General features: G+C 48.8%; 1 protein-coding gene across 1 annotated transcript in view; it reads left to right on the forward strand.

The window, feature by feature from the left end:
* SLC2A9 (solute carrier family 2 member 9) overlaps nt 1-26,819 on the forward strand; it is a 187,919-nt gene that overhangs the window by 128,221 nt on the left and 32,879 nt on the right. Inside the window, 2 exon segments of the mRNA XM_029235473.1 lie at nt 1,284-1,385; nt 2,966-3,041. Of these exon segments, the coding sequence (XP_029091306.1) occupies nt 1,284-1,385; nt 2,966-3,041 (178 nt within the window).

The raw sequence follows: 26,819 nt of genomic DNA on the forward strand, positions 1-26,819 counted from the left end.
CCACGTTTGCTGACACCCCCTAGGGGCAGGGGGCGAGGACGCCTGTTGATCTGGTCCTGTGGGTCACCCTCCAGGACACAGTGGATCTGGAGAGGCCGATGGAGGATGTCTAGAGCAGACTTTGCACGGGAGCAGGGATGTGCCTGCAAGTTAGAGGGACAGCAGGGGCTGCTGGTGGAGCTGGAGGGGAGCGTCCAAGGGTGTTGAAAGCAGATGCCATGTTGCGTTTGGGAACATATGTATACGTATAACCGATTCACTTTGTTATAAAGCAGAAACTAACACACCATTGTAAAGCAATTATATTCCAATAAAGATGTTTAAAAAAATAAAAGAATCTCTTTGGCCACTGTAAAGAAAATCGATGTGGGCAGGGGTGGTGAGGGCATAAGCAGGGACAGAGTGAGGATGCTCGAAAAGAGGCTGCTTTGCCCCGTGAATCGTCAGAATGAATGTGCACTAAAGCTGGCCTCAAACCTGAGTTCAGTTAATCCTCCTCTACATAGGAAACTCTTCCATTGATAATAACGATTCTGCATCGCCCCCCACCTACTAAAAGATTAAGTCCCGAATTTATCTAACAATGGTTCTAGGAACTTAGCAGAGGGAAGGGGCCACATCAAACAAAAGCAAAACTGGATTTCTCATTTGGCCCCCAAACTCTCTGGAAGGCGTGAGTGGATGCCCTGGGCTCCATCCAAGTGGGCAGCGCCCACCAGAGCTGAGAAATTAAAATTCAGGCTAAGCAGCCTTTCATATCCTGCGCTTACATCATCATTTGAGAAGCACTTACGTTAACCTGTTGCCTGGTGGGAAGTCTGCATGTGAATGTGGGGATTCTCCTGGTTCTGAGGGCTCATCCTCAAGGGAGGGGGCGTCAGAAGGGGAGCCAGTAAGGGGGGATCCAGAGTCAGGGCCCCGTGTCCCCAAGCAGACAAGCAGTTTTGCGCCAGGAGCCCATTTCCCTGAAGTACCCCTCCCATCCACTCCCGACTCTGATAATACCTTTTATCGGGTGGTTCTGTTTCTGAGTTTGGCCAAGGGCATTCCCTGCACCCCACTCTCTGGCCCCCAAGATGTGCACCTGTGACTTTCTTCTCCCTCCCTTTCTTCCGCTCTCGTGGAGATCATTCCTTTGGCTGTGGCAGGGTAGAAACTGGCCAAGCGCCTCCAGGTCAGAGCCATCCTTTAACAACGACCCCATTGCAGTTCCAAGCATCATGGTCCCCTTCGCTCGCTGCTAGAAGGGGAGTAATAACCGCCTCTCTGTGACCCTGACCTAGGGCTTGGTCATCGAGCGCATGGGACGGAGACCCCTCCTCATTGGTGGCTTTGGGCTGATGACCCTCTTCTTTGGGATCCTCACCGTCACGCTGATGCTGCAGGTGAGAGGACGTGTATGTCGCTCCCCAAGGGAGCACAGCATGGGCATGGCTTCTGGCTTCATGCTCTGGGACCTTCAGCTTGGGAAGTCCATACAGTCTACAGACAACTCTTGTAATGCAGAGTTCCCAAGGGCATCTCGGCTCTGAAGCTGCTGGGCACCCGCGGGGAGGGGGGTTAGTAATGGGTCCTTGAACTGGGGGGATAAGAGACATGACTTCTGGTCCTGCCGCTGCCACTAGTGAGCTGTGTGACCTCGGGCAAGATATGTCCCCTCCTGAGCCTCAGTCTACCCATCTGTGGAATAGAAGAGATAGCACTAGGTGAGTCCTAAGATGCCTCTTGCAACTCTCACATTCCAGCTCGGGGTGGCTGGCACTGCCGTATGAGGCACCTTCACGATAGTCACATCGATGCCTGTGGGTACCAAGAGGGGCTCTGGAGCCAGACCGCCGGGTGGGAATCCTGGCTTTCCCACTTACTCTCCATGAAACTTTTGGCAAGTCACTTAACCTCTCTGCTCCTCGGGGCCCCATGTCTAAAATGGGACAGTTATCCCTATATCCAGGGGTATCGTGAGGATTAAATGGGAAATGCACTTAAAATACTTGGAACAGTGCCTGGAGCATAATAAGTGCTCAGTGAATGTATATTTGTGGGGATGGATGGAGCCATAGCTAATTCTTATGAAAGTGGTGTTTTTTTTCCTTTCATGGTGATGAGGAAACCGAGGCATATATCTAAATGAATAAGCTGCCCAAGGTTTCACAGCTGGTGAATGGCAGAGCTGGGATCAGACCCCAGGATCTTGGGGTTTCCTCTGCCCCCCGCAAGGCTCAAGGCAGCCTGCATTAATTGAGCACTTACTCGGTGCCTCGAGTCCATCTAAGCCCTATGGGAAGCATGATGCAAGGTCACAGTGGTCAATAAAACTTTGCATTTTTCAAAAACAAACCCCTAAATGGAGAGTTGCACGTGTTGGTCATCTGCCAAAGGTCTCAATGTCCCCCACATCTTTCGAAAAAGGCAATATTACAGTAATTCCCCTACATATGAACAAGTTCCGTTCCGAGAGCACGTTTGTAAGTACAGTTTGTTCGTAAGTCCAACAAAGTTAGCCTACGTACCCAACTAACACAATCGGCTATATAGTACTGTACTGTAACATATTTATAATACTTTTCACACAAATAATACATGAAAAACAAACACAAAAAATAAAGAAAATCTTTTTAATCTTACGGTACAGTACCTTGAAAAGTACAGTCGTACAGCCCAACAGCTGGCATCCAGGGGCTGGCATCCAGTGAACAGGCAAGAAGAGTTACTGACTGGAGTATGCTGGGACTATGCTAACTGCTTCACAGGCGTCATCTCGTCTCACTCTGACATCTGTAACATAGACGGATGGGATGGCTTAAGGGTTATCACCATCCCCATTTTATGGACGCTGAAACCGGGGTTCAGAGGTGTAAAGTGAGCTGCCTCAGGTCATGCAGGTGGACTAAGGAGGAGCTGGGCTGGGTACCAGGTCCTCCAGCACAGCTGCCTCCTCACCTGCCCAACGGCTGCTCTCTTGCAGGACCACGCACCCTGGATCCCTTACCTGAGCGTCGTGTGCATTCTGGCCATTATCGCCGCCTTCTGCAGCGGGCCAGGTAAGGCGCCCCTCCTTCCTCACATGCCAGCCCAGGGACTCATGGCACCACCAGGGTGGGGTGTTCTTACTGTACGGATAGAGAGCTCGGGGTCTGGGGAGGGGCAAGGGCCACTGGGAGTGGAGGGGGAGGGGAGGGTCCCCATCGATTTAAATGCAGTGACCGCCTTGGTTTCCATCCAACCGATGGTAGGTAACAGGCTCACTCGAAGATGCATAGATGGTAACATACAACAACACAGCAACCATTAACAGCTGCGCGAGCTGGGAGCCAGATTCACTAGTTTGGGATGAATCGAAGATACTCAAGTTACAGCCCATGCCCACAGAGAAGCTACAGTTTAGTATGGGAGGTATGATGATAGTTATAATAATAATGGTAATGTCTAAGATTTATTCATCACTGATTATGTACTATACTAGGCCACGCACTTGATGTGTGTTAACTCATTTAAGGCTCGTGACCACTCTAGAGAAGGCAGAGATGGGAAGCTACTTGCACAGAGCAAGCAGCGATGGAATTGCCCAACCCCCAGGCCCTCACCACCACCTTACACTGTACCTGCCTGAGTGTGGAGTCTGGAGTACTCTGAGCCTCAGTTTACCCAGGACCCACCTTCAGCCCCAGCTCTGCCATTTCCCTAGTGGGCAAGTCCTCTGCTCTCCTAGGGCCTCAGTTTCCTCATCTCTCAAATGGCCAGGGGAGGTGAGACTGAGGGCCCTGCCACCCCCAGCTGGGGGTCTGTGTCCCACAGGGGCCCAGTCAGAGGCCGCACTGGGACTGGGAAGATGGTGTGGGGAAGGTCTGATGACTGTACAGATCTCTCCGGGAAGCACTGCTGTGGTTCCGATTTGTTTTGGTTTTTGTGTTGATGAAAACAAGTTTCTATCAGAACAAATGGACCCAAATTTCTCTCTCCCTTTGCACTGCTGATTTTCATGGGCTGTCACGTTCCGAACCCTGTCACATTTGTCCCCAGCCACGACAACAGAAGGTTGTAATGAGATGGTGGAGAGGGCTGTGGAATGACCGGGGGAGGGCGTCAGGCACGCACACCTGTGTGCACACGCATACACGTGCATGCACACACACATACACACAGTGTGCTGTGATGATGAGATGGCCAGAGGAAGAAGGCACCTTCCGTGGGAGCAGCTAATGACAGGAGGACAAACAGGGAGCCCACGTTGCAGTTAAAGGAGATTCAAGGAGGGATGTGCTCAGTCCCATGGGGCCTCAACACTACCAGCTCCACGGGCAGTAGTCACATTGGTACCCCTGGAGGTGGGCAGCCAGCGGCTCCATGCAAGGCCTGGGGACACTGGGGAGGAAGCCCAGGGGGACAGCCTCTGCTCTCACGGAGCTCATAGGCTGGTGTGGCCGTGTTACCGGGGATGTCATCCGCCCAGTGAGGCCTGTCCTGACCACCTAGTATACATGCACAAACGCAAACACACATACATATACACACACACACACGCACACACACACATGCCCACATGTGTATACACACACATACAAGTATACACATACGCACATACAATACACACAAGCATACACATGCACACATGTGCACACACATGCCATAGTCACACACACACACACACACATACTCTCGATCACATCATCCTGGTTTACTTCCTTCACAGCATCTTTTACCGGCTCATCTCCATACTGTATCCTCATCTTTGTGCGCTGGATGTCTGAATACACGTCATCCCTACTCTGCACAGTAGTCTTGACATTAGGATTAATTGCTCCCATTTACAAATGAGGAAACTGAAACCCAGAGAGGTTACAATGTCCCCTAACATGAACCAGCTGGTGAGTGCTGGAGTCAAGATCTGAACCAGATCTTTAAAAACCTGTACTCTCTCTACCCCATTGCAAAGAATAAGAATTCACATCCATGCATTGCTCTGAGCTTTTCCAGCACATTCCCTCTGTCCCCTGATCTAGTCCTCACACCAGTTCTCTGATAATAATAACATTTATTGAGCGCTTACTATGTTCCAGGCCCTGTTCTAATGCTTTCTCATAAACATACTCTGTGAATATAAGATAACACAGAGTCAGACTGTCAAAAGAAAATCACAACTATCAGAGATTTTACTCAGAATCAAACTTTACTAATAATTCTCAGGTCATCGTTAAGACCCAGGTGAAGTCTGAAGCCATCAGCACAGCTGCCCAGATTCTTCCTTGCATGTTAGAGTGCACTCTGGCCCAGATTAAACTTGTGAGGTGTCTAAATAAAACATGCAGGGCAACACTTACATACAGGAAGTATTTTATTCATGAAGCATCTTCATTTTATACTTTGATAATTACACAGCTGACACTGGCATTTTCCAGTGGACTATACCCATAGCTATACATTCCATTCTAAATAGGCCAGGTGTAGCCCCCTAAAAGCATTTTGTACATAAGGACTCTCTTATCTTTCTGCTAGAAAATACCATTATGAGGTTGGCTTAGCAAGTTTACAAACAGAATGGACCAGGTCATTTCTTTTTCTTTCTTTCCTCTCTTCCTATCCCAGTTGATAGAAGATGAATTACAGGTAAGCTGCAAAACCTTTCCTTCCCAAACTAATTTTATTCCCATCTTATAGATGAAAAAAAAACAAAGATCATATTGATGAAGTCATCTTCCCCAAGTCACACAGCTAAGAGACAAGTGCTAGACTGGAATCTACACCATCTTGTTCTAGGACCTGCAGTCTGAACTCTGATCTATGCATGTGGTCAATACTCATTGGCTGTTTTCTAAAAGGTGCATGGAGTTAGGCCCGTTTTGAGATTGACTTGCAAGAATGACACAAAGAATTTGGGATAAGAGGGGAAGCTTCTGTTTTTACCTTCTTAGGATGGGTCTGCTCTGGATCTTTGCGAATCAGTCCTGTTTGTGTCTACACAGAAAGGTGTAATTTTGCCACTCGTATCTAGTTGTCAGATGTCTGTGGCTGAAGATGAAATCAGAGCATTTTGATTTTCATGGTTTCCAGCTGTTCTTGCTTCAAATATCACCTGTACACAGAGGTCAGGAGCAGTCTTTCTTCTTTGTCTCTTAAACTCAGATATGGAAATCACAGCTCTTCGTGTTGAAACAAAGGCCGTGCTGACACACGCAGAGCTTCACAACGAACTGAGGCAGAACAGAGGATTGGGATGATTTCAGAGCTGGCAGGGGACCTCAAAGATCTTTTGGCAGATGAGGGGCTGTGTCCAGGAGCTGGGATGAATTAGAACTAAGGCATCCCAAGTTCATGAAAGAACAGAAAGGTTTTTCAGTCCAGTTATTCGTTGGAAGTTCAAGTCCCATCTATGGTTTCCCTGCCAGGAAGTCCTCCAACCATGAGTTGATTGCTTCCATTGATGGGGAACTCACTACCTTATGAAACAAACAATGCTGTGGTCCAGGGTCAGGGAGCTATGGCCTGTGAGCCAAATCCGGCCCATGGCCTGTTTTGTATGACCCATAAGCAAGGAATGGCTTTTACATTTTAAAAGGAAAACAAAAAGAATGCGTGACAGAGACCACATGCAGTGGCCTAAAAAGCCTAATATATTTCCTATCTGACCTTTTTCAGAAGAAGTTTGCTGCTCCCTCTAGCGTCCCTCAATTCTGACATTTGGAAGAAGGGAGAATGAGGTAGCTTATGAGGGAGGGAAAGACGAATTTCCATACAGCAGGAACAGCCAGCGAAAATGTCAGAATGCAAAAGGAAGTTAATGGCAAAGGAACAACAAATAATCCAGCAGGGCCAGAGCAGTGGTCCTCAAACATTGCTAAATCACCTGGCAAGCTTCTAAAAGTCCTGATGGCCAGGCTGCATCCACAGCCAACCAAACCCTAATCTGGAGGTGGGACCTAGGCCAAACTTGGAAATCCCTGGGCTAGAGACGCCTTTTCCAACCTCATCTGAAAGCATTACAATTACCTGGGTGGCTTGAGAACTACAGTGAACTCTGACTCAGGCCTCACCTGACGCTGGCTCAGTCAGACCTCCAGGGTAGAGCCAGGCAAGAACCGCTGTCCCAGCATGGGGGGGTGGGAGCGTTGGAGCGGGGTGTACAGCACAGGACAAGTCAGAGATGTGTTGGAAGCAGGTCCACGGAAGCCGGGGCAGTGCGTTAAGATTTGCCAGTTTATCCTGAGCTCCAGAGAGGTCTGTTGGGGGGATTTTTAAGATTTGCAGTGAGAAGAGTGGATCTGGGAGGCGGATAGATGGAAACAAAGCAGAGACGAAGCCGCAAGCCAGGGGCCGTGTGGGAAATGCAGGCGGCAGGAAATGAGGGCCAGACGAGGGCAGTGGGCCTGGGCAGCGCCAGCCAGCAGGGACCCCGTGGACGGGGGCCCTGTGCTGAGTACAGGCCGCTGAGGGAAAGCCCCACATTTCAGGGTGGGATTTGAGCACTTTTCGGGTTTTTTCCAATAACAGCTCTTCTCCCAGGAAGAATAGTGAGTGCTGGCATGGTCTCTCAGTGGACGGGTTGGCCTTTTTCTCTGTCCTCTTACACAAAGATACTAAATTGAACTCATCCACAAACCTGCCTGAAGTGGTTACCTGACCCAAATCACAAAGCTTTGGCTTCTGTGCTTTTTCCCAAACTGTCTCCCTTCTTGCGATGATGTTGGTTCCCCTTGCAGTGTTTGCAAACACTGCTTTTTTGTGAGTGCGACCATATTGCATGCTGAGTTTCCAGCATTTTAGATTCTGAGCTCTCCATCAGTGTCAGGGAGGCTCCCTAAGGAAGGTCCATCTGCCCCCCTAATCTCAGATGAGCTGCTGGTCCCTACCCTTTGCTCCCCAAACCCCCCATGTTCACCGAGCTGCTGGGCCTCACCCACTCCAGCTACTGTACCCCGAAACTGACCAGGGCTTAGAAACTTCACTTGGATTCACATTGAGGACACACAGCTTAAGCCCCTGGGGAAATTACCTGTCCAAGGGGAACTGCCATTTGGGTTGTGAGGTCATATTGCATCCTTCTAAGTGTACATGAAGGAACAGATCCCAGGAGGAGCCACCCTGGGAAAGCGTGGTTAGGAGCCGATAAGAGATAAACGGCCAAGGGCCTCCCCAGGGAGGCTGCCCCTCCACTGCCCCTCCACGATTAAATGAAAAAGAATCTTCTTCCCAGGAGAGAAGCTGTAAATTTGCCTGAGGCAGCTTCTGTGGTTAGCAGATCAAATGAAGGAGACTTGACAGGGAGTTGAAATTAGGTGAAGAGAAAGAAAGAAAACAAGAAAAACAGTTTCCTGCTACGTATTTTGTTCGTGTGACCCCCAAGGCAGTGGCAGAGAAGCCTAATAAATGAGGCACAGAATAGAAGAGCTTTATCTTTGAGGGAAGGGAGATCATCCCCAAAGCATGTAAATGACGGTTTGAAAACTTTTATTACCCACTGACTCTGTACCTGGCACCAAGTTCAGCCCTCTAAGGGCAGTTTATGAGCCGATGGGGAGGACAGACAACAAGATGGAGTTTGATCACCGCTTTGACAAAGGAGCACATCAGGATCTGAGCCTTCCAGAAGGCTGGAGCAGTCCTGATGGGAGAGATGCCAAGTGCCCAGGGAGCACATGCCTGGCTTGAAAAGGGGACACCTCTATCTATCACACTGATGTAATCTGGAAAGACTGCCCGCGTGTACTAACCTTTGCAGGGGCCATCAGGATCTCTGCCCTGCCCACCCCTCTCCCCCTGCCCCATCCCACTGTCCCTGCTTTGCAGCTACACAGAGCTGCGTGCAGCCGTCCCACTGTCACCCACGCTTACATGATCTTACAAACCTGTCCCCCCACCTAGAACTCCACCCTTCCACATTGTCAACTAAAAAAAAATGCACGGGAGAGTTGTGAGGCAAGTTTTATTTGGGGCAAAATGAGGACTATAGCCCGGGAGACAGCATTTCAGATAGCTGTGAGAGACCACTCCGAAGAGGTGGGGGGAAGGTCAGTATATATGCGATTCTGGTGAAGGGGGAGTACGTACAATCAAGCACACATGTTTGCAGAACGTTGCTGCTAGTCTCGAGGGGCAGACGTCACCGTGAACATTTTTAGTGCTTTTCTAGATACGAGGAGATGCAAGAACTGGGCTCATAAAATCTTCTCCTGAAGATACTTAACTATCTAAAGACCTGTTCTGCCAGCTTTTCCCACAGCACAGAGGGCCTCATTCCTGATCTCCACCCTGAACTCCCCTCAGGGGGTGTTGAAGGTCAGCGGTTGCAGTGGCTCATGATTTGATCCTTGTAGAGGTAGATGGCAGGTGCCAATTTGTAGTTGGCACCATCCATTTGAGGAATGGCTTCTCATCTTTAAAAAGTCAGCCCGCACTGTCCCTTGAACCTTTCTTAGAACTTTACAGCCCCTTCTCTGTGCTCTTTCAGCCCCCAGAATTGCTGCTGGTTTCACCCTCTCCACCCCGTATTACAATGGCTGAGGCTGCTCCGTTTCCTGTAATATCTGGGAATGTTTCAAAAGCAGAGAACTTGTTTCCATCACTTCTGTATTCCAGGCACCAAACACAGAGCCTGGCAACGGGTCAGCACTCAATGTATGACTGTATTTCTCATGCATTCATTCAGCACTCACGCGTGGAGACCCTACTGTGTTTTCCAACACCACTTCTGGCACCAAATGTGTCGTGTTCCCCACACCCATCCTCCAATTCTCTAACACCAGCTGGGTGTCCAGCTGACTATCTGACTATCATTGGGGAAGGGGACTGGATTGACAGTTGAGGCTCAGAGAGGTTAAGTGCTTTACAAAAAGTCACACAACTAATGAGCAGTGGGGGGAGCCAGGATTCCAGTTCAGGTTAGTGTGACTCCAGAGCCTGAGTTCTTAAGCTCTACAGTAGACTACCAAGATAACGTAGGACCCGGGCACTGCGTAAGCATGTGGAGATAGTTACCTGGACAAGTGAGGGGTCAGGTTACCTGGCGGGAGGAAAGTTAAACTGCTTCCTGAATGTTGAGCTGAAGAGAGCAGAGTTATCAAGCATGGGTTTTCAGAGTGTGCACTCCCCACAGTGCCATGTCTAAAGATGCATCATCCCCATGTTAGACAGAACATATGCTGTCTCTGACATCAGCCCACAGGCAAACACAGTCATACACATACTCGGGAAAGCATGCCCACACACTGGTTCATACATATGCATACGTATACACACGTGTGTGTACCCCTCTCTGCAGATGTCCCCCGAGGCTCCTTTCTTACCCACTCTCAGAGGCCTGACTCCTATCCCTTGCCCGATTCCAAATCTGGCCTGGATTTCCGACTTCAGGGAAGGGGGTGGGGGGGGGAGCATGGGTGGGTCCTGGCCTCCTGGGTGGGGTGAGCAGACAATGTGACATGCACGGGCACCAGACAGAGTTGTTGCCTGCCAGGTGTCTGGAGAGCTTCCCCGACTAAGGTGAGCTGGGCCACAGTGTGTGATTGTTCAGGTCATACAGAAACATACTAATTTGTGAAACTTTTTTTTTTGAGGAAGGGCCACATTTTCTGGTTTACAACAGTGTCGTTTGGGCTAGCAGTGGCCCTGCAGTTGGCTGGCTGAAAAGAAAAGGAAGAACTTCTGGGCAGAGGACAGAAGTCAGAGAGCAGGGTGTGCTGATGGACTCAAAGGACACAGAGTGTCCAGGAGGAGAGAGTCGAGCGGATTGGAGGGGCTGCAGGGAAGGTCCAGACACAAGGAAAGCAATGTCAGACTGTCATGGCCCTCGCAGGCTGAAATACTATATTTTGTCCTCCCTGCAGTAGGCAACCACTGAAGACCTTCAGGCTAAACTGTGACATTATCAGACTGGTGTTTAAAAAGTCTATAGTGTGGGGACTAATTGGAAGTAAAATATGGAAGATGGGAGAGGCTTAGTAGAAATGAATTTAGGGGTCATTAAAGAATTTGTATCAGTGAGCTATCACTGTGTAACAAATAACCCCAAAACCTAGTGCATTAAAGAATAACCATCTATTGTTACTCCCAAGTCTATGGGTTGCCATGATAGTTCGCTACACTGGCCCAGGCTTTGCTGATATCCATGCATGTCTGCCTTTGGCTGGCAGATTGGCTGGATTCCAGTTAGTCTGAGGTGGCCTCAACCACTGTTTGTAATCAAGAGGGGTCACCTGATGTCTGTCACCATGCAAGAGGCTAGTCCAGCATTTTACATGATGGTAGCAAAATTGCAAGAGAAGAAACGTGCAAAACCTCCCAAGGTCCAGGCTTGACCTCACTTCTGCTGCATTCTCTTGGCCAAAATAAGTCACAAAGCCAGCCCAGAACCAAGGGGTGGAGAAAAAGCCTTTACCTCTCCTGGGACAGTCTACAAAGTACTGGGGCCATTCTGCAATCTCCCCAGAAGTTGTAACCATAGAATAGGAAAGGGATGACGATTATGGACTCTCATTTTAGGAAGAAATATAAGTCATTCATTCTTTTACCCATTTTATGAGTAATTATTGAGTGCAAACTGTGGAAAAGCCATCCTTCAAATCCTGGAGATACAGTGGTGAACCACACACACACACACACACACACAACACACACAGTCCCTGCCTTTGGGGAGCTTACTTAAGCAACAGTCAGAGATCAGGGTCCCCGCTGGAAATGTATGACACACTCCACTGGGATAATTTGAAAAGACAAATGGCAGTGGTGATGGCAGGCTACAGGGAAATATCAAAGACCCTAATTATTTTTAAGGTCTCAGCATATGACACGAGCGTCCACCCCTCCACCTATTACTGGCCATGTAGGAAGCAATTTACTGAAAGTTAATTCATTACAAGTCAACTCACTGAATGGTTAAATTGCTGAAAGCCATATCATAGAGAAAATCAATTTGCTGAATTTATCTTTTTTTTAATGACTTTATCATATTTTTTAAACTATCTCTCAAGAATGTAGGGAATTTTGTATGGACGCAACAATTTTAACACCTTTCATCGATTTCTGTGTTGTTCTTCATTAGGCTGCATAAGTGAATTTAGAAAAATTTTCCCTTTTTAATTTTTTTTGCAGTGCGCGGGCCTCTCACTGTTGTGGCCTCTCCCGTTGCGGAGCACAGGCTCCGGACGCACAGGCTCAGCGGCCATGGCTCACGGGCCCAGCTGCTCCGCGGCATGTGGGATCTTCCCGGACCGGGGCACGAACCCGTGTCCCCTGCATCGGCAGGTGGACTCTCAACCACTGCGCCACCAGGGAAGCCCCCTTTTTTTAAATTTAGTTCCCTGTTGTTGTGGCTGAAGGCTACTGGGCAAGAGAAGGCACAGTTGAGCAGCATAAAATATATTTGTATCCACAGTAAGAATATATATCTTCCTCCCTCTTCAACTCCATTTTACTCCAAAGACTCATACACACAACAAGTAACAGGATTTGGATAGCAAGAGATGTGTCAACACATTTATCTTAATTTATTTGATTCCTGTGTTTGGAAAACAAGAGTTTGGATAGCAAAGGTACAGAGAGCAAGGGATACCTGCACATCGGTAGATGAGGTTTCTTATTCTTATTCACGAATGGATTTTACATCATTGTCTTTTGGTGACTTGACCTTGAGCCGACCATGTGCCCTTCATTAGTCACTTCTCCAAGCCTAATTTCTGGCCAGGACAAGGAGATACCATACTCCACTGCCCCAGAGCCCCAGGGAACCCCCAGGGAACCCCCAGGGAAGTTGTGGGACTCGAGAAAGATGCTCAATGGATGCTCTTGGGATCTCACTACAACTTTGTCAAAATCTGCATCGAGGGGCTTCCCTGGTGGCACAGTGGTTGAGAGTCCGCCTCCCGATGCAGGGGACACAGGTTCGTGCCCCGGTCTGGGAAGATCCCACATGCCGCGGAGCGGCTGGGCCCGTGAGCCATGGCCGCTGAGCCTGCGCATCCGGAGCCTGTGCTCCGCAACGGGAGAGGCCACAATAGTGAGAGGCCCGCGTACCGCAAAAAAAAAAAAAAAAAAAATCTGCATCGATTTCGGCAAGTCCTTGTTCGGGTCTCAGTTTCCCCATCAATGAAATGTGGGGCTGAGCCAGATTAGGGGCTCTCCAGCTGGGTGGCTGTGTTTCAGAACCCCCTGCTAAGGTCAAATGTTCCTCCCCATCCGCTGTCCAGGCCGCTGGGTAGGCAACAGGACTGGCATTTTAACACATTTTCTGGAAGATTCCTGAGCAGCCAGTCCAGCCCAAACCACTTCCCTGCTTGTGGAAGCTTTCAGGCTTAGTGACCAACTCCAGGGCTGCCCAAAGACCTACACCCGGGTGGCTGGCCATACGGACCACTTGCCCCTCACTTCTCCTGCACAGACCCCCTGGGCAATGGGAAAAGCCATATGCCCATGATGACGGTGTGAACAATCAAGTATTTAGCCAGCATTTTAGCTTCTGTGCTGAGCATTTCACTCAAGTGACCTCACCCAACTCTCACACCAGCCCTATGGGCCAGAGCATCTTATTCCCATTTTGACCATGAGGAGGCTGAGCCTCCAGGAGGTTATGACTCTTATAGGTCATACGTGCAGATGCTCCTGACGTCAGCGGGTGGCAATGTTTCTGCTCTTTTCTACTGTAGTTCAGCGAATATTGACCCCCCCGAAGATTCATGTCCATTCGGAACCTCAGAGTGTGTCCTTGTTTAGAAATAAGGTCTTTGCAGATGTAATTAGTTAAGGATCTCAAGATAAAATCATCCTGGACTCAGGGTGGGCCTTAAATCCAATGACGAGTGGCCTTATAAGACAAGGAGAGAACACAGAGAGACACACAGAGGGCGATGTGAAGATGGAAGCAGAGATTGGAGTGATGTGGCCACAGGCCAAGGAGTACCAAGGCGTGTCAGCCACACCAGAAGTTAAGAGAAAGGCATGGACGCTTCCTCCCTCACAGCCTCCAGAGAAAACCAACCCTGCCAACACCTCGATTTCAGACTTCTAGCCTCCAGAAGAGAAGAAATAAATACCTGCTGGTTTTAGTCACCAAGTTTGCGGTGATTTGTTAGAGCAGCCCTAGGAAACTAGCCAAGAGGTTGGCAGGAAAATATTTCCTTATCCCCAGAGAGCTGTTGATGTTGGGCCAATGGGCTTTGGAAATGACAGATTTCCATCATCTAACCATCATCGTTCCCATCATCATTAATACCAAACAGATGGCTGGCAAAAGCTGCTCGCCAAGCTTACCGTGGGCATTCTGCTTATTCAAGAAGACCAAGGGGAACTTTTAAAATTAATATCATCTTCCTTAAGGGGAGCACCTGTTCAGAGCTAGGTACCACATTCACCCTGATCCTCAGAGCATCCTGCCAAGGAAACACCCTATTCCTGACAGACATACCTGGGCTCCTGGAGCCCGCATTGTCCACATCACGTGGGCATAGGCGGTGCAGGATTTGAACCCACGTCTCCCTGACTCTGGCGTCACCTTTTCTGCCATACTCTCTCCTGTTTTTCCAAACACTTAGCTTTCCTCTTTATCTCTTTCCCACAGCCTAAGGCAGAGTTAATTAGTGAGCTTATCTCCTGCAGTGTTAATTTGGAATTGTGACAGTGCTCTGTACGACTGTCTGCCAAGGCCTTCCTGGAAAGGATGGTTCCTCAGAAGCAATCCCAAGCAAACGCTGCTCTGAGAGTGAATTTGAGCCCTCCAAGGTTTAGGGCAGAAGCTGGATTTGGAACCAAAGTGTGGAAAGTTTTGAAAACTCTGGTTCTGCAGCCTTGGAGTCAGTGACACCCGCCAGGCTTCTAGGCTTCCCTGTGGTTCCCCCAGCAGCCATCTTCCTCCTGGCTGGAATGGAGCAATCCTGGGATCGGGCAGGGGAACCTGTCACTTAGTTGTTCCTTACAGCCGCTAAGATGGTGAGAGCATGATTCTCTGTCCGGGTTGTTAGTGTCCCATGGCTGCTGTACCAAAGTGCCACAAACTGATGGCTTTAACAACAGAAAGCTAGTCTCTCACAGTCTGGAGGCCAGGTGTCCAGAACCAAGGTGTCAGGAGAGCTGAGCTCCTCTAGAGGCTCAGGGGAGCATCTGTCCACGCCTCTCTCCTAGCTCCTGGTGGCCACCAGCATTCCTTGACTTTTAGCCACATCACTCCAATCTCTGCCCCATCTTCACGTTGCCTCCTTTTCTGTGTCTGCCCCCAAATCCTTCCACCTTTCTCTTATAAAGGATACGTGTGATTGCATTTAGAACCCACGGCGATAATCCAGGATAAGTGCCTCGTCTCAAGACCCTTAACTTAATCATCCTTTTTGCCGGATAAAGTAGCATTCACACACTCCGGGGGTTAGGAGGTGGTGTATGTACATGGAAGACCTCTCCCCGCTCCTCGGTTCACTGCTCTGCAGCAGTGCCCCCCTCCCACCGCCACGCAGCTCCACCCTCCTTCTCTCCTGTCTCACCCATTCCTAACCTCACAGTGGGTGAAGGGGCTCAACAGCTGTGACCCAACGCTTGTTGGCCTTCCTCGCACAGGCAGTGACCTGGCAGCTGCCTACGGAATTTCCACCTCTGTTTTGTCTTGGTTCTGAGTCCAAATGAAGCTTCTGTGTTAACCTCCTGTTACCCACGTAACGTAAATGTTAAGTAGAGACAATGTGGTTACAAGGCAAGGAGTGGTCACCTCCGTTAAAGAGGGTCAGGGAGGCATAAAAAGGAACACATGCAGTGTCTGGATCTTGAGTTAATAAGAAGTAGCTCTTGGGGGCAAGGTGGGGTGGGGCAGTGTGTCAGTGTCAGTGTCGGTGGCTGCCGTTCACAACCACCACTAACCTGGTGGCTTAGAATAACATACATTTATTCTCCATGGTTCTGGGGTCCAGAAATCTGAAACCACTTTCACTGGGACAGAGTCAAGGTATCTGTTGGGCTTGTTCCTTCTACTCTGGGGGCATATGTTTTCTGGTCTTTTCCCACTTAGAGGCCACCCACGTGCCTTGGCTTGTGGCCCCTTCCTCAATCTTCAAAACCAACAGGGTAGCACCTTCTCTCCTCTCTGAACTCTCTGAACTCCTGCGTCTCTTTTATAAGGACCCTGCAATTCCACTGGGCCCATCTGGATTGGGTAGGGTAATCCAGAATAATCTCCCCATCTCAAGATCCTAACTTAATCACACCTGCAACATCTCTTCTGCCCTATAGGTAACATTCACCAGGTTCTGGGGATTAGGACATAGACATCTTTGTGAGGGCAGGGGGTGCTGGTTAGGGACATTCCAGGTAGTAATAGCATTTCCTAAGACTAAAATGCATAAGAAAGTGGGATATATTTGGAAAATGGCAAGTAGTCCAGGTGGCTGGTGGCATCATGGGGGAGCAGTGAGTATTGGCAGAGGGGCTAAGAGGTAGGCAGGCCCAGATCAGACTCTGCCTTGTATACTCAACTTCTATAATGCGTGTATTAGTTTTGCTTGGGCCGCCATAACAAAGTCCTACAAACCAGGCAGCTTAAACAACAGAAATGTGTTGTCTCACAATTCTAGAAGTAGGAAGTCCAAGATCAAGGTGTCAACAGAGTTGGTTTCTTCTGCGGCCTCTCTCATTGGCTGGTGGAGGGCCCTCTTCTCACTGTGACCTCACGTGGCCTTCCTTCTGTGTGTGTCTGTGCCTTAATCTCTTCTTATAAGATTGGGTTAGGACTCACCCACATGACCTCCTTTAATCTTAAAGGCCCCATTTCCGAATGCAGTCACATTCTGAGGTATTGGAGGTTAGGATTTCAATACATGAATTTTGGAGGGGACACAATTCAGCCCATAACAGTAATTTAAAATGAAGGTCCTAGAACAAGAAACATCCATGGTTCAGGTACTAATTCTTCCTCTTACTAATGGTGTGGCTTGGGGCAAGTTGCTTAACCTCTCTGGGCCTCATCTGAAAACTAGAGATAACAGTAGTATCCACCTCACTGGGCCACTGTAAGGATTAAATCCATCCATTTATTCAGTGGATAATTACTGATGGCAGCCATGTTCCAGGTGCTTCTGTAGGTGCTGGGGATACAATAATGAAGAGACAAAACACCTGTCACCATGGAATGTTTATTATAATGAGACGTTGTATGCTGTATTGGGAAACAATATAAAACAACGTGAAAATTCACTTATAAAGTATATTGGACTGGAATAAGCACTATGGAGAAAATTTGAGCAGGAGAGGTGGCCAGGAAACATCTACGGGAAGGTACTGCAGCTCGATACAGCGTTGTCAGGGAAGGCCCTGGTGGCAAGGTGATAGCTGAGCAAAAATGTGAAACCATGAGGGAATGAGACATCCAGAGAGCTGGAGGAAGAGCACACTGAGCAGATGGAACAGCCAGTGCAAAGGCCCTGGGGTAGGAGTATGTTTGATCTGTTTGAGGAGCAGCAAGTAGGCCAATGAGGCCAGGGGTATAAGTGAATGAAGAATGGCAGGAGCTGGGATTGAAGGGTTGAGGATGGAGGGCGAGGAAACAACAGATCGTGGACAGCTCCATAGGCCATTCTAAGGGCCTCAGGCTTTTTCTTTGGGGGAGATGACAACCCTCTGGGGATTGGGGGTCGAAGAGAAACAGTGTCTGAGCTCCATTTTAAAAGGATCATTTGACTGCTGTGTTAAAACAGCCTGTGGGAGGTCAAGGTAGGAGCTGGGAAACTAGTTGGGAGGTTTTTACAATCATGCACACGCTGTGTGGACTCTGTCTCTTGATAAGGAAGCGTTCCAAGCCCAAGGCTCACTCTTGTGCAGCCTAGTGGAGGTTGAAAGTTTCCATGCAAGGGACCACCTTTCCCAACACCATCATCATCACCATGACCACCACCACCACCAACAACATCATTGTCATCATCACCAATACCATTTACTGAGCACCTATTATAGGCCAGGCACAGTGCTAACTACATTGCCCACGTTATCTCCTTTAATAAGAAACTCAAGAGTTAATTGAGAAAGAAAGAGGGCTTCTCCTTCCTTCGCCTCTGCTAACATCAGAAACCCAGGTGGATGCGGAGACTGCAGGCTGGGACGGGCGGTGGAAACAGGTCATGAAAGAAATAAATACCACATCCACCTTCATTTCCTCTTTCACAGTTTTTTTTTTTTTTTTTTCTTTGCGGTACGCGGGCCTCTCACTGTTGTGGCCTCTCCCGCTGTGGAGCACAGGCTCCGGACGCGCAGGCTCAGCGGCCATGGCTCACGGGCCCAGCCGCTCCGCGGCATGTGGGATCTTCCCAGACCGGGGCACGAACCCGTGTCCCCCACATCGGCAGGCGGACTCTCAACCACTGCGCCACCAGGGAAGCCCCTCTTTCACAGTTTTAATGACCAAACTCTCTTGGGGGTCAAGAGGATTGGCATTAACCTTGTTTTAATTTGTATGAAATTTTCTAGTAGCCACGCTGAAAGAGTAAAAAGGAAACAAGTAAATTTACTCTTATTAATATATCGTGTTTGGCTCCATATACTCAAAGCATTATCATTCCAGCATGTAATCACTATATAAAATGCGTTGATGGGGTATTTTCAATTTCTTTCTTTTCATAGTAAGTCTTTGAAGTTGTCAGTGTGTATTTTACACTTACAGCACATCTCAGTTCAGACTGGCTACGTTTCAAGGGCTCCATAACTGCATGAGTCTAAGGGCTACCATGTCAGACAGTGCAGTTCTAGAAAGAGCAAGGAGGCGTGTGTGCCCGGCGTGAACAAACAGGGTAGAGGTGACGAGACATGAAGTCAGGAGTAAGAAGGAGCCTGGCCCACAGTGGGGGTTAGTTTAGCTGTTGGATTCCCAGCGCGGTCAGTGGGGAACTATCGTAGCGTCTACTCAGAGGGCTGACAATCCGATTTCTACTTCCAATGCTCACTTCGGCTGCCGTGTGGATAACAGATTGAAGGAGATGTCCCAAGCATCCTCAGAGAGCCACTCTGAGGTGAGTCTTTCACTAATAAGAGTAGCAACAGTAGTGGTTATTGTAGTAACACAGCACCAATAATAATAATTAAGGTTTTAGAGGTCACCAGCCACTTTCACACTCATCACCCTATTGGGTCAATGTCCCCATCGTCCAGATAAAAATACTGGGGCTCAGAGAGGCAGTAATTGGCCCCATATACCACAGTTAGTGTCAGAACAAGGTCTAGCTCTGTTCCTTTGTACCACAATTCCCCCTCACCCACTCCTGAATCCCTAGCTGGAGGCAGAGGGGTCCCAGGTGAGGCAATGGCCATGCCTCATTTCTCTGCATTGCATCCTTTCATCCGGGAGCCATAAGCTTTGAAATGCTCTGTTTGCTAGGATGGTAAATCATGGGCCCTGGAACCAGATCTCTGCAAACCAGCACTACTTCAGGGACCTTGGGCTGTCTCATCAATCCAGGGGTGGCAGATCTTCAAAAACCATCAAGCATGGAAACAGCTCGCACACATTCTTCTCTCTTCTGTCCAGAAGAGCGTAGGAAACTCACCCTGGGCACATGGCACAAAGGGAGAGGCACGCACGGGCTTGAGGTCAGATCACCCCTTCGACTACTGTGACATCCTTGGAAAGTCACTTAGCTTCCCTAAGCTGCATTTCCTCATTTGCAAAATAAAACAAGTAACCTTCACCTTGCTCTGCAAGAAGGATAGCCTAGTAATGCGCACGGTGCCGGGCACACAGAAGGTGCTTGGTGAGCTGTAATTTCCTTCCTTGCCTCCCTTCCTTTATGAAGGCACATTTCAGTACATTCTGTAACAACACAAATTATAAATTGAGTTCTAGAAAGATGATAAATGGTCTGATAGAAATTTGGTTCCTTCACAAGCCCCCCCCACCCCCGCCCCAGGTGATAAACACATGGTAACTTAAGGCCATTATGTGACTTGCTGGAGAAAATTCTAGGCAGGTTTCTCAATCTCAACACTACTCGTATTTGGGGCCAGATGATCCTGTGTTCTGGGGGTGATCCTGTGCACTGTACGATGTTGAGCAGGATCCCTGACCTCTACTTACAACGGCCAGTAGCATGTCTTTTCCGTTGTGATAATTGAAAGTGGCGCAAAAATGTGCCCTGGGCAGAATCACCCCTGGTTGAGAACCACCGCCATATCTGGGTGTTTTGGAATAAACGCTGGCTCAAGATTCAAATCCACTTAGCTCCATCTCTTACTTGCTGTGTGATTTGGGGCAAGCCTCTCTCCCTCTCTCTCTCTCCCTCTCTCTTTCTGTCTCTCAATCTCAACCTCCCGCTCGCACCCCGCCCGTTCTTTTCCTCACTTACCCACCTCCGATTCTCACCAAAAGCCTATATGATTATTACCCATTTTACAGATGAAGAAACTGAGGCACAGAGAGAGACAAGGGGCTCACCCAGGGCTTGTAGCCAGTAACAGGCAAGCCAGGTTTCAAATCAGGGCAGTTCAGCTTCCTGATCCACACTCTTCACCACACTATGCTCCCTGCCTCTGAAATGCACACGAGACGGTGAGCTAGGAGATTTCAATGAGCCGTACCACCTACCATGTCTGAACCGGGCCTGGCACACAGTAAATGCTCAATAAACACTAGTTGCCTCCTCACTAAACTGATTTCAATCAAGAAGATCCTTAGGGTCCCACATGCCATGGTTGCATCTCAAAGTGTTTGCACTGAAATAGGAAAAAGCTTAAAATCCCCTGGCTATTGTTTTCTTATGTTAAGATATTACACCTGGAGGTGTTTGACTCAGTATTAGGGGAAGGAACCCTGAAACAGCAAGGGACGACTCAAATGCTGATGCCCACATACTCAGAAGAGGCAGGAGCAGTGGGTCTTCAAACCGTCTCTTGGCTTTAAGTTGAGATCTTTCTAAGGCACCAGTGTCTGCATGAATAGAGTATCTTTTGGAATCTGCATTAGTTTCCTATTGCTGTTGTAATTAATTATCACAATCTCAGTGAATGAAAACAACACTAGTTTAACTTACAAGTCTGAGCCCCAAAGTCTAAAATGAGTCTGCAGAGCACCTTTCCTTCTGGAAGCTCTGGGGGAGAATTTATTTCTTGCCTTTTCCAGCCTCTCAAGGCCGCCTGCATCCCCTTTCCTCATGGTCTCTTCCTCCACCTTCAAACCTCTGCTTCTGTCATAACATCTCTTTATCTGACTTTGACCCTCTTGCCTCCCTCTTTTAAGGACTCTTTTTTTAAGGACATTGAGCCCACCTTGACCAGGCAAGATAATTTCCCCATCTCAAGATTCTTAATTCCATCTGCAGAGTCCCTTGGCCATTTAAGGTAACATTTTCACAGGTTCTGGGGATTAGGATGTGGGCTTCTTTGGGGGGACCTCATTTCCCCTATCACAGCATCCTTTATGCTCCAAGTTTGCATGAGGGGAAGAAAACAACAGGAATATGAAATGGCATTTCCTCTATGTTTCCCATGGGCAGCTTCATGTAGTTGGAAAACTATGGGCTTCATCCTCTTCCAGCCTTGGGCCTGAAGGCCGGGACCCCACTTACCAGCTGTGTGACCTTGGTCAGGTTAGCGCAGCTCTCTGATTCCGTCCTGTCTGTAATATGAGGATATGTATATGTAATATGAGGATAATGCATACAAGAAAGCTATGGTCTGAGTGTAAAAGAAATCTCTGCCAAGTGCCTAATAAAACTCCAACTCACAGAAAGCCCTCAAGAAATGGGTGCTGTTACAAGGTTTCCGAAGCCACAGCTTCCTGTGCTTAAGAAAACTGCCCCTGATGGGTGGCCTCTTGTCAGCAGAAGCCGGTCCCCTGCGGCGCTCTGCAATTCTGGAGGCCAAGCTTTGGAGACCTGAGAGTCTTCACTAAATCAAACAAGCCTTCGGGAAGAGAAGTGCTTCTGAGAGGACATCAAACCGCACAGGTCAGGGGGTTATTTTTCTAAGGCAGTGGTATCTCTAACGGTAAATCTCAGCCACATGTAGTCCCATTTCTTAGACCCAGTCAGGGGAAGAGCTGATGCATGTCCGTGTACTGCCTCACCCCTGAGGTGTGTCCCTGTGTGCATCAAGCTGCTTTCTTTAAGTAAAATATGGGTGAAAATAGAAAATCAAGCTCGTGAGAGTTAAGTCTTAAAAGGGCCTGCAGGGCTTCCCTGGTGGCGCAGTGGTTGTGAGTCCACCTGCCAATGCAGGGGACGCGGGTTCGTGCCCCGGTCCGGGAAGATCCCACATGCCGCGGAGCGGCTGGGCCCGTGGGCCATGGCCGCTGAGCCTGCGCGTCCGGATCCTGTGCTCCGCAACGGGAGGGGCCACAGCAGTGAGAGGCCCGCGTACCGCAAAAAAAAAAAAAAAAAAAAAAAGAAAGGGCCTGCAGGGGCTTTCTTTATAAGGAAACTCATGCATGCGCTTTAGCGCATGAATTTTCTGAAACATATGTTGGTGGCTTACAGTACATTTTTTGCTCTTTTATCTGTTCTCAGTTATGTTCCCAATTAATTCATTCAACAAAATATTTTGAACACATACGGTGTGCCAGGTACTGTGTTCCGTACTGAAGATGCAGAAATGGAGACATTTTCCCTCTGTGGAGTTCATCATCTAATTAAGATAGACAAATAATTCTAGCCTAAAATAATTATACATAATTATAAATTAGGTTGTAAATAAGTATAACCTAAAAAACGGAAAACATAACCTGGGAAGCGCAAATTCCGTGGGCTCGGCTGTCACGTACAATAGGGGGAGCGTGATGAGTAAGGTTGGTAGGAAAGTGCATTTGTTAATTTAAAAGTATTAATCGGGCTTCCCTGGTGGCGCAGTGGTTGAGAGTCCACCTGCCGATGCAGGGGACACGGGTTCGTGCCCTGGTCCGGGAAGATCCCACATGCCGCAGAGCGGCTGGGCCCGTGGGCCATGGCCGCTGGGCCTGCGCGTCCGGATCCTGTGCTCCGCAACGGGAGGGGCCACAGCGGTGGGAGGCCCGCGTACCGCAAAAAATAAAAATAAAAAAAAAATATTTATCAAGCACTCCTTATGGTGACGCAGTACCCAAGACACACCGGTGAATGACACAGGGACGTGGTCCTTGCTCTTGGACCTTACGTCTTGGAGAGGAGAGAGGGGAGAGGGAGTGTTCAGACCCCAAGCTGCACTCCACCAACAAATGCATATTTATAGAACCCTGACCAGTAAACTAATGAATACTTTATAATGAGTGACATGAACGAAGAAGGAATAAATAGAGTAAAAGAAGGGCTGCTTTAGTGAGGGCAGACAGGTAGGGCCTCTGTGAGCATTGAAGGCAAGACTTGGATGCTAAGAAGGAATCAGCCCTGTGAGGATCTAGGGAAAGGACGTGCAAAGGTCCTGTGGCAGAAACTTGCTTGAAAGGTTCAGGGAAGGCTAGAGTGTTGTTAGGAAGGGAAAGAGGTGAAGTTAGAGGTGAAGTTGGAAGAATAGCAAGGACCAGGTGATGGAGCAGCTCATAACTCTTTGGTAAGGAGTTAGGATTTTATTTTTAATGCAGTGGGAAGCTATTAGAAGTTGGAAGCAGAGGAGGAATTTGATCCAGCCTTGAAATGCAAGAGATGTGGCTATATTTCAATCCTTCATTCAGCAAATCATTATTAATTACCTACTATGTGTCTGGCTCCACCCTAGGCCCAGGGGATACAAAGATGAGTAAGACTCACCTAGTAGAGAAACAGCCATTTCATTCATTCATTCATTCATTCATCCATTTACTGATGTTTACTGAGCTCTCATACCCTGAGCCTAACACTGTTCTAGAAATTAAGACAGAGCATGGAGCAAAACAGACAATATATCTGCCCTCAAGGAGTTGACATTCTGTTGGAGGAGGGTTATAGTGAAAACATAAAAATATAAATAAATTAAATTTAAAAAACATAAATATCATATAAAAATATAAGATAGTGATGAGAAGAAGGAGAATGGTGGAGGGGGTGCTGAGATGGGGACGAGGCACAGAAGTCCTCTCTGGGGAGGTGATAACAGAGCAAAGATCTGAGAGACGGGAGGGAGGCCGCCGTATGGGTATCTGGAAACAAGCAGTCCAGGTAGAGGGAACAGCCGGTGCACAGGCCCTGCGTGTAATTCCGTGCTCGAGAGGGAAGCTCCCAAGGTGCTGATCCAGGTACCGAGATGTACCAGTGAGTGACACAGAGACATGGTCTTTGCACATGCCAGCCTCAGGGAGGACCTCCTGAGGAAGATGTAATGCCAAAGCTGGGGCCTGAGAGGTGATCAAGACTCAGATCTGGGCTCTATCGAACAGTTGGACTCTTACTTTCACAAGGAGTGAGCTCCCCATCACTTGAGGTATACAAGGAACAGTATTGATGGGACTTCATAGAAAGGAGCTGGAGTCTGACCTGGAGTCCAGCCCTGGCTGAGAAGGGCACTGATTCATCCATTGTCCCCACCTTCCCCCAACACCCCCTCCCCACCCCCATCTAGGCCAGGCCTGTCCCTCCATCCCTCATGGGTCCATGGGGGCGACAGGTGGTGTCCCCCAGTGTGCAGGGGGCTATGGGCACACAGAGGAAGGTGCCAGCGATGAATTTTAAAAGGTAAGAAAGAGTTTTCAGGCAGACAGTTGGGAAAAGGAAGGGGAAGGGGATCCCCACAAGGAACCACCAGATGCAGGCCAGGTGCGTTCAGGCACTGCAGGTTGTCCTCCTTGGCTGCTGGCTTACTGGCTTTGCTCTTTCCGACAAGGCAGCAGCTTCACTGGCAGGAGAACCCAGGCTGTGGATTCAGGCCAACCGATCAGCTGTGGTCCCGCCCAGCAGGAAGGTTTCTGCTTCCCCAGGAGCCAGGGCTGAGCAGACCCCTATTGGGTTTAGGCTTTTGATCTGGAAATGGTTCAGCTGTGCCGAGGCTGGCATGTCACAGCCAACCCAGGATGAAAACGCAGCTGGGGTGGCTACCTGCAAAGGCAGCGCTCCCCGACTTCCAGGGGTAGCTTTTTTCTCAGCCTTAACATCTGCTGCAGCCGTAGGAGCTGTGGGCTGCAAGGATTTGAGGAAGACACCTAGAAAAAGAGAATAAGCTCACCTCTCCACTGAGGGAAACTCCCAAGGAAAATCAGGAAAAATCCCAAGGCCTTCCTAGGTCACACGCTCCCGGAGCACTTCAACTTGGCCTCACGGGATCTATCGCAGCATCCTCGGGTCTCCTGTTTTAATCACCTGAACGTGGGCTCCCTTCTCTGTGCTCCCCGACTCAGCCTCATAGCTGGTGTGTCAGGAAGACCACGTGTCAAATCCTACCTCTGCCGTGTATTAGGTAAATGACCTTGGGAAAGTCACCTCCCCCTTTCGTGCCTCAGTTTCCTCATCTGTAAGTTGGGGATAATACTGCTGACCTAGTAAGAGTCTTAGGCAATTAGAATTAATTACTATGACTCTGCACAGGCAGCCACACCGTGGGTGGGCAACACAGGGTAGGTATTATTATTTAAGCTGTTCACCTTGACTGAGAGGATTCCATGGAAGGTCCAGTAGACCTGGGTTAGAATCTCACTTCTGCCACTGCCTTACCAGCTGTGGGACCTCAGCTGAGAGTTTTTACCTTGGGCCCAATTCCCTCATCAGTAGTTTGCCTGGGCCAGTCTCAGCTTGCCGCAGATATCCTGACGTCATTATCAAGAGCAGCCCCTGTGTCTCTGAAAACACATCATACAGTCTCTTCACCCATCAGTCAGTTGGGCATGACACGGCCACCCTCAAGGACTCCTGGGAGGATGAACAGAGAAGAAGCAAAGGAAAACTCCTGATGAACCCAAAAAGGCCCACCCGCCATATGCCAGACTCACATTTACAGAAACATCAGCCTGAGAGCCAAAAACAAGCAACAATTTAAATTCTACCACAGCCAGGCACTAGGGCACCATTCTCAGCAGGCGGCAGGATTTGTTGAAAACTTCATTCTCCACCTTTCTTGATCTCAGCATCGCTCATGTATTGAGTTGCCAAAGCCCAGCTCCTGCCCCCTCTAGGCTCACATTTGAAACCCTTTCCATTGTCTCTTCTCGTTCTTCTCAGTTCTTCCTTATGTAGATCAATTCGGCCTGTCCAAAAATATTTACAACTTGAATTTTCTCTTTCCCCGCATCTCATAAACACAATAAACGCTGCTAAGTGATCAGGAAATAGGTTGAGATACCACTGGGGTGACCAACCACTCCAGGGGTTTCTGAGATACAGGATGTTCTGTATGTAAAGCTGGGACAAGCTGGTCACCCCAGATGCCCCAGGAGTCTAGACTATAAATCAATTTTTGTTCAGAAAAGGGCAAATTGGTGTCGGCTTCAGTCTTGGACAACACATGACTTTGAAAAACCAGGATGGGTTTCCCCAGAAAGAGACTAAGACAAGGACTCAAGGAACCTGTTTATTTAGGAGATGATCCCAGGAAACACCTGGAAATGGGCACCTGAGGTGGGGAAAGGAAGGCAGCAGAAGGGAGGTGCATTGTGCAGTAAATTACTGCCACGGGCAACCAGAGCAGAATCCTGCTGGGAAAGTCTGAAAAGCTGTAGGAAATACACATCTCAGAGTCATTCCCTGTGAAGTATTTATAGCATCTCCCTGCAGGCAGTCTGGGGAAAAACTGGTGTCAGCTCCCCAGCCCTCTGGTGATGGAAAGCCAGACAAAGTCTTGTGCCTGGGATGTGGCCAGGAGGTGGGTGAGGGGCCAGCTGCACTGAGGTGGGAGGGGGCACCTGGAATAATGGGGGGTCACCGACCACATCTGCTTCAGCATTCTGGGATCTTGAGCCAGACAGTACCATGAACCCACAGGATCTGAGATGCCATCTAGCCCAGGAA

Source organism: Monodon monoceros, unplaced genomic scaffold, assembly GCF_005190385.1.
Source record: "Monodon monoceros isolate NGI ecotype Baffin Bay Population unplaced genomic scaffold, NGI_Narwhal_1 Super_Scaffold_20, whole genome shotgun sequence".
In the NCBI taxonomy this organism is placed as follows: domain Eukaryota; kingdom Metazoa; phylum Chordata; class Mammalia; order Artiodactyla; family Monodontidae; genus Monodon; species Monodon monoceros.